The sequence below is a fragment of the Sphaeroforma arctica genome (genome assembly GCF_001186125.1).
Source record: "Sphaeroforma arctica JP610 unplaced genomic scaffold supercont1.390, whole genome shotgun sequence".
Classification (NCBI taxonomy): domain Eukaryota; class Ichthyosporea; order Ichthyophonida; genus Sphaeroforma; species Sphaeroforma arctica.
Window position 1 is genome coordinate 18,343 of NW_014040168.1, and position 14,676 is coordinate 33,018.

A 14,676-nucleotide genomic window follows, 5' to 3' on the forward strand; every position below is an offset into this window, starting at 1 on the left:
AGATATAGACAATATACTATACTACTATATATATATATATATATATATATATGCGTATATATGCAAATTTATATTTGTAATATATATATGTATATAAGACAAAGTAACTATTTTTACACATTGCATATTTAAGCACTTATTCTGCTGCTCAATCGAAGACACATGTTATTACCTATATCGCATTTCAATTCTTGGGAGGGGTGCACAATATAGAGTCCAGTGTATAATATGTATACAAAAATGGAGCAAGGTAGCGATGTCAACTGGGACGTCTTGCGTCCTGATCGATAGTTAAATTTTGTTTTATTTTAATTTTATTCATCTCTTCCGAAGTTCCACCAGACTATCTATAATATATTCATATACATAGAAAATTCTGGAACTTCTATTATATATGTTTTTCTTCGCTTCATTTCTTATGCCCGTCCCCTGACTTACCCCAAAAGTAGTGCTAAGCTAACAGTTCTCTGAAGCGCTATGGAATGACTTCAGTGTACATACCTCGCGCTCGCGAACACCCCACACACTTAAAGCGTAAACAGTACAGGCACTTCGTGCGTAAGACAAACCAGATTACATTGCCACATACAACACTGCGAGACGTGTTTCATCACAGCTCACATTCCGAGTGGGCAGAAAATGAACAAACGCGACACTCAATTACCGATTGCACGATCACTCCCGCTTCTGTGAGAATGAAAATCGGGGCCGAATAGATAGGGCTGGCGTGTCCTTTTCCTCCAATTCGATTGGCTTAGTTTTGGCGGACAATTCAATTGGTACCACATCGGAATCCAAACGTAGGAAACCAGACTCGAGATTCGGCTTTATAGATATGTTAACAGCCGTGTCAGCCTTCGAGGCTGAGAGTACCGTACCGGTAGCTTGAGTGTCTGGTGCAATGGCAAGTTGTATGAGGTGAAGATACATATGGTGCACAAGAGGCGTCGCTTGAGAGCTTGAGAGATTCTCGGGGTACAGATATAGCGCTAAATGGAACCATATCTATATCGAAATTTGGCTATGGGAAAGCCACGCGCTGTTTTACGAACGGTACGTGGAATATAATAAGCCGAGATACATCGCGAACATGTAGAATTGAATAAACGAGATACATCGAAGTGTCGGGCAATCGACCATATAAACAAATTTTAGGCAAATGAAACCGGCGTCGCTTGAGAGATTCTCGGGGTACAGATATAGCGCTAAATGGAACCATATCTATATCTTAATTTGGCTATGGGAAAGCCACGCGCTGTTTTATGAACGATACATGGAATATAATAAGCCGAGTTAAATCGCGAACATGTAGAATTGAATAAGCCGAGATACATCGAAGTGTCGGGCAATCGACCAGATAAACAAATTTTAGGCATATGAAACCGGGACGTGCATTAGTAATTGCTGCACAAACTTACCGTCCTTCATTTTCTTGTAAGGTATCCTGAACCCTGGAGGGGTGTGATTTTGCTTCCTTTTCAGTGGTTTTGGTTTGAGTTCGTAGTGCCGCATAGGGCAGGCATCTCCCTACGAAATTGTAGTTGTATATCAATACACGCACAGATATTAATATTTCTACGTCAGATTCATTGTTTGCTGATACATGCGCCCTCCAATGTATAAGGTTGATGTGTTGAGATTCGGAAATACGAGTAGCAACCTGAACGACTTGTACATATTTGATTGTTACGAATCGCAATCAAAGAGCAAGTGGAAACTTGCGACGAATATGGAAGATAGGGACACACACCGCTGCACAAGAAGCCCTAAACTCGAAGTCGGGGCAAATCCAATGATGACGTTCATCACAGTCAATGCCATTTGGGCAATATCCTAAGTGGGTGTATGAATAATTGGCAGGTGTAATGGAGTCAATTTTGGAGGGAAAAAGCCAATAGAGGTGCCAGATTTGTTCGCGGTAGCACCGAAGGCTACAATACTCCAGGCGGATTTTTCAATACAAAGCCAGAGTGCTTTCACATGACCTTCAGTCAGCAATGCGAAACAACAAAAAAACAGAAGGAAAACAAAGTGTTTTAAGACCAGCACAAGAGTCGAACATTATGTTATCTTACCATTAATATACTTTTTACAGACCGCAATTTCGCGGCCCTTTTTCTGATGGAGGTCATAGCACTTGTCTCCCCTGTCACACGATCCCTTAATGAAAAACGATGTACAAATCGGCATCCGGTCTTTGTCGTGTATATGCTGTAGCGGGCAGTCGCCCTCAGAAATGCTGCATCCTAACTCGGTGACAAACTGTATTGCAAAAAAAAAAACAAAAAAAAAATACTGTATTCCACCTCCCATTGTACACATGCACATGCATTTACGCATCCATATTTGGTGCCAGCACATGCCTTCGAATTGACAATGGGCTAATCGATTATTTGTAATAGAACTGATATTTATCCTAAACGTGCCAAATAATGACCACAAGAGAGTCCGGAACACTCATTGCGCCAAGCTGAAATTCTCACATAGTATTGTGAAGAACACTGAAAATCATTTTCGTGTCGCCAACCGTATAATGACACTGTAGACATCAGACAGTACGATGAGGATAGGTGTCTTGAGAAGATAGAGTGAAAATGAACTACAGGCCCTTGTACACAAATGCTCAGAGAGCGAAACATACCGGTCTGCACAGTATTATCTTATCGGGATCATGTAAAAACTTGCAGGGATCATTCGTACAGCCTCTCCTGCCGTACAAATTGTAAAACTTGCAGTATGACTTCGACTTCGCTTCATTCCGTTTGTACTCGTTAGCATCCTATGATATTGTTTAAATTAGATAAATCAACAACCTGCGTCGTGCCTAGTTTGCCGCCACAGAGACAGGTTCAATCGAAGATAGACGGTACGAGAGTCGAACAGACCAGTGGGTAGTTTTTACACAATTTACGACTATCAGTTAATAGCGGTTACAACTTGCACCACAATTCCGCAACGCACAAATGGAATACGTACATTCATGCAATATGTAATAGGTACCAACTCATAATAGGGTACCGGAAAACTGCCGTAGGTGAATTTATGCGCCTTAAACACTGCGGCACGCCACTTGAAAGTAAATGCAGCAAATACTGATTCGTACCTAACATGTGTACCCCTACACGCATCTTGTGTATCTAGCATGGCCAACACTCACATTACTCTATAATAAATGTGAAACCCTGAGCATACTGCCCCCTTTCAGTCGAAGCAACTTGCATACCGATGTATCAAACTTGTGGCAATCATCTCTTCAACGAACACATACTGCTCTCCGTTCTCGTAAGCGACATACACGCCGCTGTATAAGTTCCACCCATACACACCCCGCCATAATTTTGTGTAATAAGGGACAAATAATGAATTCTTTCGCGTAAGCAACATACACGTCCCTGCAATATGTTTGTGGCACTCATACATACCGCTCGATGGTAGACGTGGTCGCCAATCACCACTCGCTCAGGTAAATCATCGTCATCGCTGGCCACTGCGATGGGGATACGTCGGCTCAAACGGGATAGATCATCAGCCACATCGAACAAAGTAGTGCCGATACTCACAACCCGCGCTTTCTTGCCTACAATTGGGAATTGCGGTAGCGCATTAGTGGTACATAATAGGTTTGATGCTGAGGGCACGGCTGGAGCTAAGGGCTTGACCAGACACTCGGCTGGCAAATACATATTATAATATAACTCGAAGCAAACACGGACCCAGTGTGAATACAATTGCTGCCGAATGCTTTACACATTCGTGTCCAAATTATCTAGCGAATAGCGGCGACGGAAATCGTATTCATGACAACGTGCAGATTGCAAAGGGTGAATCGATCGCAAATGCACGATTGACACAGCGGGGATGCAGCACTGGCCGCTACAGGCCTCGCCTATCAGCGAAGCAAGCGTAGTGTGTAAAGCAAGTAAAAATCGGTCATACAAAGCTGCTGCTAAACCCCACTGAATAACGCACTGAAACATCGAGTAGTTTAGGTTCGTTCCTATTATGCCATCGGACTCACGCAGCACAACAGTTGCTATAGGCCATTGACACCAATGGTAGTAATGTGTACAAAAACCTGTATTAGCAGCGCCAGATAATTCTGACTTATTTTTGCCGAAATGGCCACTTGTACATAACAAATGTCGAGGGCACCACTTAGACATAATCACAGACAAGTCTGGCGCACTCACTACTCACACAATAACGCCGCAGTAAGCAAATTGTACTACAGGAGAGAAACCAATTCAACAACGTACCTGGCGCAATTGTACCTGTGTGGGCCGCTGATACGGCTCGGGATGGTCTGGCACCGGTATGTGCCCTGGGCGGTCGTGGCAATGCAGGGCCTCGTGGTAGCTGTTTGGGTACGCCAGGCGCCGTCCAGGTCAACCCCTGCCCATTCTGACCCCTAGGCCCAGGAGGTCTGGCGCGTGGTGTATAGTGGGGTCTTGGGTGTGTATGTGTCTGAGTCTGAGTATACGATGTGTAAGCGTTCAGTTGCTTATTGGCATCAGTGGATGTGGTACTTGTGTATGGCTGTACATGTTCTGAGGATGTGCATTCATGTGCGCCGGATACACTACTAGCAGTCGGTTTAGGCTTGTACGTATCCACCACCTCTTTGGCCACCCATTTCTTATTGGGACCCCCTGGTATGGCACTATGGGGCGGCCGAGCACGTCTGTGCTCAGATACTTGTGCGGAAGCGACACCAGAGGATGTGCTGGCTTGATGAGATACTTTCGTGTCGCTCGGTTTACTGGCACGTCTTGTCTCGTTCACTTTCTGCAGGATTGCATCTCGTTTGCGCTTGTTTATGGCTGCTGCATTGTCAATGAAGCGTTTTTTGTTAGCAAAGTTGGGCGAGACAGAGGTATCCGAAAGCTTAAACCTCTCTCAGAATCTAACATTGCACAGTACTGCATAAACTGTAGTATAACAAGGGAACAATCGATCGAAGCCAGGCGGAATTTGAAGGATGGCTTAATACGTGAAATTTATTCATTCTCATAAGCGATACCTAATTACAGTATCCAAGTTGTATACCGTTCATTTAAACTTGGTACGTAACTATATAACCGCAAACTGCATATACTAAGCCCCTTTCCCGTGTGCAAAAGTCTTACACCCAATCCTATTTATTGAGTACGAATGGTCAACAGCCTCCACAGCAGGATATGTGGAAGAAGTTCCTGCATAATCCAACACAATAGGCGACCTCGTAGACTAGCAGGTCAAGTGATAGTGGGCTACAACAGCGTACGGGGACACACATCACACGGTCTACAGTTCAAAAACAAGCTATACACACGCACATTGATGAAGACACGCACCTCCAATCTCTGCGATCTGCTTCAGTAGGTTCTTTTCGTGGTCAGTCGACATCGCAACTTAACTAGGTTTCCGTGATTCAAGAAGGGCAGTGTAGGTGCAGAGTTGGTATTTGTAGGGTGTGGCTGTGTCATGTATGGCGAAGAAGAGAACCTCAGTCGGACGATATGAGTTGTTTATTGGCTCATCACAGCTAATTCACAACCGTCAGTTGAAAGGGAGGCTTATACTCTCGCTCTGAACAGTGGTTTAAAAGATGAACTTATTTGACGTAATTGTTTATAATTTTGTGTACTGCATGGCCTTCGGACGTTAGTTCGACCAATGTCCTATTTATATTCTTATTTCTTTTCTAGAGTAGCGGGTCATGAATGCACACATTTTTACTTTTGTACTTTCCTCTCAGGTCTCTGGTGGAGGAAGTGGCTTTAAAATTATTGTTGCGTCCGCCTTGCCGCCTTGGGCTTGTGCCTTGTGGCCGTGGGCCCGTGGAAAAAATTAATACTGAACTGTATACAGAACATATGTACATCACATGTATTTATTTAACTATTTCCAGCATATTTCTCGACAGTACAACTATTATGAATTCATAGCTAACTGTCTCGGATCAATGTTACGTAAATATGCGCATGTGTGGCTCTTAGAGGCCTCCGCGTACAGGACATGTTCACCAAATACACAGACTTCATACGTAAAATGGTACACCACGGGCTCAAACTCATCAAATACATCCCTTCTGGGTTGTTATGTTGGATTGCACAGGGAGCATAAGAGAGTGGAGGATGTGACAAAGGTGACTAGAAGAGATCGGAAGAATCAACTTCCCAGTTGTATGATAAAGAATGGAGGGCGCATAGGGGTGGATGCAAACAAGCAATCAACAAACTCTCTGTTTAAAAGTCTCACTCAAAGAAAACGTATTGAGAAACAACATATAGGTATCTATAATGGGACAGAACCAGAGAAAAGTATGGGAGGTACAGACAAAGCTAATAAAAATGATGCGTCACACTTCCATCGTCTCGCTAGCCCTTCGCATGCACCAAGAGTGCCCATTAAAACGCAACAGTCGATACAGAAACATACTGTAGTTGCACCAAAGTTTGAACTAGATGAGTGTAACACCATTGAGATAATCAGGAAGGACGTGTTGAATGCGGGCGCAAAAGAGTGGAGGGTCATTCTGGCACGACTTCGCGAGGTGTTTTACCAAGATTACAATCGCATCATGTGCGAGTACATCCATTTTTTGCCCGTGGTGGACAGTAGAGAAGACGAGAGATATGTAAACGGGTTAGCACTACAGAAGGTGCTCGGAGATGTGTGCCGGGTGTGTGCAAAGCCCACAAGAGATGTGTTGGATACGGCGATGTCGTCCGTATTCCGAAGGCCAAAATACTTGACAGCTGCTAATATCACAGGTAATTGTATTAATGAGGAAGTGAGTGTGGTTAGTGGCACAAGATTGCCTCAAGAAGGGGCAGGTTGTAACCAAAAGGATACGAGTGTGCACGACTGTGTGCTGGATTTCCTCACTGCTGGGGCGGTAGGTGATAAGCAAACCAGTGGCAAACAAGGAGACACCCCTTGCATTGAGAGTCTGGAGACCAAGCAGAACATACTCGAAATCCACACACAGTCAAACGAATCCTCTATACTAGGGAAGGGCCTCATGAATCGATTACCGAGCAATGATGAAAACTATGCACCAGCACCGCTGCGAAAGCAGACGCGCAATTACGGGCAACCACACGAGGTGTCAAATCATACAACCCGCACACCACCGTCTGCTAACCAAGCCACGACTTTCAAATTCGCTGACCTCTCCATAGCAACTCTACAACAGGCTATCCGCATTATCTGCCCGGAATCGTGTCCACGGCATACACGCGACACAGCAACGCAAATAGCAGAGGATGAAGCAAGAAGACACGCGTGTGACGAACTCGCCGACATGGGCATACGGGCACGCATGATATTCTACAAGTTGACGCAAACAAATGCGATGGCAACCAAACTGGATTTGCATGGGAACTACAATGTCCCTCTTGCACGGGCCTTGATTCGACGCATGCTGAGGCATGTGGGAGGGGTGCCTGAGGCCGACTACTACGCGGAATTCATGGAGAGCGCTGAGATGTCCGCAGCTCGTGCTTCGCTTGCGTGCGCGTGTGTGCCGGTTCGTCCCACGGACCTGCCGGAGATCGTGCCTTCTCCGACTGTGAAGCGTGTGTCTGGAAACACACAGGTACTCAGAAGATCAAGCACGGCACACGAGGATGCACGCGATGGCAGGGGATATGTTTACCAACAGTCTGCTAGACCCAGTACGCGGGACAATGAGTATTCAGAGGTGATCATACTACACGGGGCTTCCCGTTATTCGAGCGGCTTGCGAGGTGCGACAAGGAAGGAGCTTGCCCGTTTAGGTATGCAGACAAAAGAACTCGACGAGTGGGATTGGCTGGATAAGGGAATGACAATCATACCCCCGTTGGAAATAGGCAAGTTCTTCAATTCGAACGGCGGCAGTAGGAAACTGCAGGGACAACGTGTCTCGTGATGAATACAGGCGAATATATTGCACCGTTGTGGATGAGACGAGGTTAGAGTTTGTGGCTAAAGTAAAGATGGTTATGTTCAGCTATGTGGTGATTTAAGTATTTGAGGTTTTTGCACTTTTGTATTTACATTTTTAATCAAAAATGAGTATCGGTATATATATATATATATATTATATATATATATATATACATATGCATATACATACACACACACACACACACATATATATATATATACTTCCATACCTACGGCATCGTATACTTCTTGAACCAACCTATATACACCATGTACACGGTTGATTACTGAAGGTATTTTATGGCTCTTTTTTTCTCGCGTACACCTATAATTGCAACACAACACTACATATTTACATTCAATTTGTTTTTTTAGAAAGCACTCTCTGCACAATTGAATGTAGTTGGGGGCAGATAACAAATAAGAGAGTATCCATGAGAACCTCTTTGTCATCCAATCTGGAGAAAGAGTACTTAGGAGATACTAGCACCTGTACGCCATTCAGTCTCTATCGACATGGCATTTTGTGGTAGGCGACCACGCTACATTTCGACGCTTCCTCAGCAGATCTTGTATCTACCACGTGCTTTTGGTGCAACTCTCCAGACATACTTGAGTACAGGTTTGCATAGCCAGTTCACTTTTCCCCCCTCCACCTTCGACTTTGCGCTGTATGCAACGCTATAAATCCCTCTGACAATTCACGGGTAGCCGTGTAGGTGTCTATCTTGCATTTAGCGGATGGATGAGATCATCGATGTAAATTCCAAATCGCTGCACACATACTGATACTGACGCGGTGATCTTATACCGGGTCATGTATGCAATGCCATGTGATTTCTTTTACAAGCCACCGCTGACATCGAATTTGATAAAGTTTCTCAAAATTATTTGTGCACCTCTTATTCAGCACTTCAGCGAGTAGTTGACCGTATGTAGCACGGCAGATCCATGGGCAGTACCTCACAAGCTAGTACACCGGTAGTGTGCCTTACAAGTAGCGAGATAATCCTCGTCCTCTGTGAAAATGCACTTCGAAACAAGTAGTGCCCATTGTCAACTGATTGACTCGACTGCTATCGAGTGAAGTGGTACTTAGAAGCAAATGTCCACTTGTTTCCACGTCTCACGGAGCTTGGGACTGGGCTCGTCAGGGTCCGCATATGCAGCAAAAAGAAATGCGCGATTATCCAAACCTTGAGAGCGAACCTTGCATCGACAAAGATGGTAATTCTATATACATACGTTGCTCCTCGAGTGTGCGCAGCCGTGCTACGCTGAGGATATTATAAAGTCCTTAGCAATGATGCTATTGAGAGGTCCATTATGCGGGATTCACGCGTACTTACTGTAGACGTTCCGAGTTCTTCCATTTTCTGCCCATCGCTACGCAGCATTCGTCGATCACTTCCATCTAAACGTTCATGCAGCCGATATACACTCACCGGGAATCATACTCAGCACTAATCGGGCAGGAACGCATGTGATCAACCCGGAATCTGCCCCTAATTCTGGTTAGGATCACACACTGGTCCGCTCTTCGTATATTTTGGGAAGGCTGATCCAAGTTATAGCCGTGTTAAAACTCAATGCAGCATCACATCCTGTCGATTAGATATCAGAGTGGCTATGTTTGTAGAATATGCTATGTAACCTCGAGCGCCAATTTCCTCACCTCTCAGTCTTGCGCATACTTGTACTGGAAACTCGCAAGATGGACGCAATCAGGGCAGGGTTCTATCAGTATTTCAACCGTGCCATTCCCTATTTAAGATCTTGAAACGACATCGATTACGATTCGGTATATGGTCCGATCACGCAGCCTTAAAGATATAAGACATCAGGAACGATCATTTCGGAAGCAGCGGCTATCCGCTATCGGGGCGGTATAAGTTCCGATCTCGCTCAATATACAATTGCAACGGAATCGAAACTGATCTTTGATATCTAGTTACAAAGCAGAGTCTACCGTCTACCTAGGTCTTGGTCTCTCTAAAGGTCGACTCTTCGTGGGTGCGGCATTGCAAGTGGTAGCATGGGCTGCTAATAGCGTTGCAAAAGTGTCATCAGACACACCCTCTTGACAGTTTAAGCGCTCTGCGTCGATGAGTTGCCAATGGCGGACTATTGCTGATAAAGCGTGCTGTTGCAAGATAATATTCACAGAACGAATGAGAATACACGAAACAGAGTACACGAAAGACAAGCACGATGTGTGATAGCTATATCGAGTACATCATAAACTTCATGCAAAAGGTGTAATTTGAACAGATCACGCCACCGTAATGATTAGCAGGTACCTGGGGAAAGTCAATTCGGACGTTCAGGCGCTTGCTCTTTTGGAGCTCAGCAATGGGTTTGACCGACCCGAGCCAACCACCGGCTAAGTATTCATTATTCAAAGGTCTTATTTGGGAGTCCAGCAGTAAGTTCACACCGTGAGAAATAGACTGTTGACGGATACAGAATAAAAGGTGAGAGTGAGTTTGTCTCAAGTGATCACATAGGTTTTCAACCAAAAGTAGCAAACGTACAGGATTCTAGATAAAGTACCAGCAGAACTCAAACTGCGAAAAAGATTCGGTTACAATACGAGCACACCGCAGAGATGTACTAACATACCTTTTGGACCATGGTTTTGTATGGGGTGCAAGTGTCGCCCTGCAGCGAAGGCAGATAGAACATCGTGGCCTGCATACCCTCCATTCGCGTTGCCACAGGTGCAGATCCCATGGCTGACGAGAACAGTGTGGTAGAAGTAGGAATTGAGGTTCAAGCGATAACAGTACTTTCATAATTTCAAATAATTTCCTAGGCATACTACTGGCTACAGAGTGGATTATGAGAGTTTGACCAGATGGCAGCTACGTAAAAACAACAAGCAACATAGTCTGCGCATCACATGTACACCCTGTGGAGCCCGAGTACTGAGAATCGTTCTCTTACTTTTCGTACAATGCTCAATCATTCGCGATTGAAACCAGAAATAGTCAAAATGCACATACTATGTAAGGGCATTTGACAAAGCGTAGCATTGACTATTCTTTCGATAGACGTCATGACCTCCTGCTCCACTTTGGGATTGTATCGGTCAGACCTGCGATGGGCGGGTACCCACTCACGCACTGCAATTAGCAGCCAATGGTCGATGGGAATATCTGACATGGGTTGTGCCGCACGCTCCCTGGCGAGCGAGATGATTCCCTGTGCAAATGGTGACAAAAGATGTAAATATTGTTAGCCTAAGCGAGCCAAATGGAGTGGAAGCCTGTTTCAAGGTCCATTCCTGTGTATTTGCCACAACGATGAAACCGTCGATGAACATATGCCTGGGCATGAGGTAGTGGTAATGAGTACCAGGATTTTTCGCGAATGCTGCCATGTTGAACAAAACTCAATTTATGATTTGCAACAGATGAAGGGCGAAAAATGTACGCTGGCGAATAAACCACCGAAGGTTTACTGCTGCAACTTGTCTGACACCTAAAAGTTCGCTTACTGCGTAGACATATAGGAAGACCGAGTTTGCATCTACGAGCCCTTGATATTCAACTGTGAGTAGCTACGTAGGAGGATATCACGCGCACACAGTCACATACCGACGTGGTGGTCTCAAGGTACATCGGATCTGGAAAGAGATTGTAGAAGTACATCAGACCCAGCATCGCTTCGCCTGTACCGAACATGGACGAAAGTGCCATGAAAATGAAAAAGGGGGACTTGTTAGAAAGTCAATAATCCGCATATGCTGTGTGACAGTCTTTCATGAAAAATATGATGTTGTCTGGACCATATTCAGAAGTGCTCACAGGCAGAGGGGTGTGTGTGTGTGGGGGGGTGTTATAGGCCGAATCGTTGATTATTAAAGTTATTTAAGCAGTAGATTCACGGGTACGAATTCAATGATGCGCTATTTTGAGTTCTATACTGTGCTTTCTACAAAACCCATATGATCTCGATATCTACCTGGATAGTATAGCGATCGATTCGGTTTGTGGCTGGGACCATCGCCATCAACGTAGAAGCTCCAGAACTGCCCACTTTCCGTTTGCATCGCCACGATGAAGTTGGCCAAAGCTTTCATATCCTTCGTTTTGATCGAGCCTGTGTAGATTAAAATTGCATCATCGTGGTGATGCGCACTGATCGGTCAGATTGCCAGCATCACTACTTTTTTTTCAATAGATATCGAAATTTGTTTCGAGACTTGTTGAGTCCTAAAGCGGAGCGCGACTGACACCAAAATAATGTTTAAAATGGTCTTCCATAGTCAACTTTACCACAAATGTGCATCTTTTCTATGACAGCAGAGAATTGTGTACAGACATGCTAGCGTACATACCACTATCTAAAATCATTCACTCACCTGGCATCGTGGCTTCAATCTTCGCCAGGAGGATCAAGGTCAGTCCCGAGGCTCCCAGCTTTGCTCTCCGATGTTTTGAAAATGAATAGATGGCATCGCTCCGTTCGAAGCCCTGCTGGCCATTGGTATGGTAATGGGGGGGATTTACTTGAGCAAATAACAATCAGGTGCTTGAGATCAGGATATTTAGCATTGGGCTGTCCGATGACTACTGATGGTGTAAACTATCTTCATTTTTGCGAGAAAGGTATTGTAATGACCTGGACCGGTAGCACACTGCTTCTATGAACGCACAACAATAGAAGTATACAATGAGTATATTCACGAGTATATTCACTGTACGAGGTCACCATCTCAGTGCTACTGCCTGTATCTTTACTTTCGACATGGAAGTAGATATTACTAATCAAGATTTGACATCATTCGAGTCTCACAGAAGGGATAATACATTTGCCAGGCATTTCAATCACAACGGCCTAAACCAGAACAAGAGTCTCTACACCTACCGGCTGTGCAGGTAGTGTGCGCCTAAGCTCGTTTAAGGACCAGTTTGCGGCCTTGTTGGCTGCTTCCATGGCCACGTACTGTAAGTCCTCTCTCTCAACTGTGAGGTCCTTCTCTCGGGCTACCTGATCGTAAAAGTCTACCAACGCATATCCCGCCCCTGTAAAGAATGTTTTATGTTGACTTTATTGAGTGGTCACATAATGTCTGCGTTCAACACGCGCACGTTTATCGCGAATTGCCAATCTTGGTCAATGTTAAGCGATGTAAATAGTATCGAATACGACCAGTAGCGGATACATCGATAGTTGGGTAAGTGCGTACAGATGGTGTAATTTGTAGAAGTGAAATCATACACTGGGCGCCAATTCTGTGACACAAACTCTCCGAGAAATATTTGAAGCTAAAGCAGCACACAACCAACTTAGAAGAGTGTCATTCCTCAATGATTTTCTCAAGTCTGCACATGTATGCAATTGAATGGTCCAACAATACTGGAGAATGATATATGGGCTATTGCAATCGTTCTGAGCAAATGCATATCATTGTGGCATTTACACGGATATTGTGTAGAAAGATGAAGGGGCTATGCAAATTGGCGGTAATCCGTGTGAGTTATGCCAGCGAAAGGAATCACAGTCTACGTAAGGAGCGGTAACTCAAGTCCAGAAATACTTCAAAGTAGTAACAATGAATATCTGGACCACGAAATAAGATGACAAATCACGCCACACGTTATAATGTAAAAATTAGGAGCACCTGAATGTCTTAGCTCATTGTAACTTGTTTGTTTGGGACCGATGGCCTTCTCACTGTTCGTTGTAAGCAGCCCTGCACCCTTCGCTGTTACCTGCTGTTCGTAGTTGAACATGCCATCCTGGTGCTGCACGCGGCTGATATACTTTGCCGCTTCATGAGCTGCGTACTGAAGTCTGATTTCATCTGTGCGCGATTGTTATGTTTGAAGACAAGATCAGTGGTTGTAAGCGTGATGAGAGGCTGAAATTACAATAGCCGACGCTATAGTAGGCTCACGTTAATCTTCCAAGTATTCAACTTCCATTATTTATAAGAATACCACAGAATTAAACACTTCTGGGATGACTGAGGCTATGTATATTCCTAGTTGACAAATAATGACTTACAGGCATAAAGCAAGGCTGCCTACAAAACCCCTTGGAGCTACAAAGGTGTAGGAATTTGTACTCATTTTATTTCAATATAAATACATATACATTGAAAACTAGAACAGATGCTTGATACGTATATTGCCATCAACAAGAAAATGAGCGACATACGCGTAGAGCGGTCGGCGCCATTTCACGAACATGCCAACAATAGGACTGTATAACGATTGCATTTAGCTAATTGTAAATTGTCGGCGGAATCAAGGACAAGTATTAGCCCAGCACAGTGACAAAGTGGGAAACACATTCCCAGATATCTTATTTAAGTAGCATTTAGCGCGTATTTGATCGCCATAGGCGATCAAGAGCCTGAAAGATAAGCAATTGCTCCATAAACATACGAAGTAAACCGAACAAAACAAACGCATGCCACATACGCATGTATTTGTATAATCCTTAGACACTAAATCTTAGAAACCTATTTACATTCAGTAATCATTAACTTTGTATGTATATATACATACATGCTAACACGCCCACGCGTACGCACGTACATATGTTTACATGTGTATATGTGTATAAATATATATATGAAAACATATATACATACATATATACATACTTGCATACATACATATATACATACACACATACATATATATATATATATATGAAATTTTATGTACACACACATATATATATATTATACACACACACACACATATATATATATATTATACACACACACACATATACATATATATA

At 44.0% G+C, this 14,676-nt stretch overlaps 3 protein-coding genes across 3 annotated transcripts; 1 reads left to right on the forward strand and 2 right to left on the reverse strand.

Moving 5' to 3' along the window:
• Positions 1 to 675: 675 nt before the first annotated feature.
• Positions 676 to 5,385, reverse strand: SARC_05836 (hypothetical protein; the record flags this gene model as incomplete). Its single annotated transcript, XM_014300290.1, has 8 exons — positions 676 to 863; positions 1,419 to 1,527; positions 1,751 to 1,833; positions 2,076 to 2,262; positions 2,642 to 2,779; positions 3,423 to 3,670; positions 4,257 to 4,823; positions 5,334 to 5,385. 8 exons carry the CDS (start codon positions 5,383 to 5,385, stop codon positions 676 to 678), a joined length of 1,572 nt encoding a protein of 523 aa, XP_014155765.1.
• A 540-nt stretch (positions 5,386 to 5,925) lies between these two features.
• On the forward strand, positions 5,926 to 7,977 carry SARC_05837 (hypothetical protein). The gene has a single exon (XM_014300291.1). The coding sequence runs from the start codon at positions 5,945 to 5,947 to the stop codon at positions 7,895 to 7,897; it is 1,953 nt and encodes a 650-aa protein (XP_014155766.1). The 5' UTR covers positions 5,926 to 5,944; the 3' UTR covers positions 7,898 to 7,977.
• A 1,230-nt stretch (positions 7,978 to 9,207) lies between these two features.
• Positions 9,208 to 13,655, reverse strand: SARC_05838 (hypothetical protein; the record flags this gene model as incomplete). Its single annotated transcript, XM_014300292.1, has 9 exons — positions 9,208 to 10,057; positions 10,215 to 10,364; positions 10,537 to 10,649; positions 10,920 to 11,118; positions 11,514 to 11,587; positions 11,881 to 12,018; positions 12,281 to 12,392; positions 12,787 to 12,944; positions 13,544 to 13,655. 9 exons carry the CDS (start codon positions 13,653 to 13,655, stop codon positions 9,887 to 9,889), a joined length of 1,227 nt encoding a protein of 408 aa, XP_014155767.1. The 3' UTR covers positions 9,208 to 9,886.
• Positions 13,656 to 14,676: the final 1,021 nt, after the last annotated feature.

What these genes read in the sequence shown, in the direction of transcription:
- SARC_05837 (XM_014300291.1), top strand. Translation starts at nt 5,945, where the DNA reads ATGTTACGTAAATATGCGCATGTGTGGCTCTTAGAGGCCTCCGCGTAC.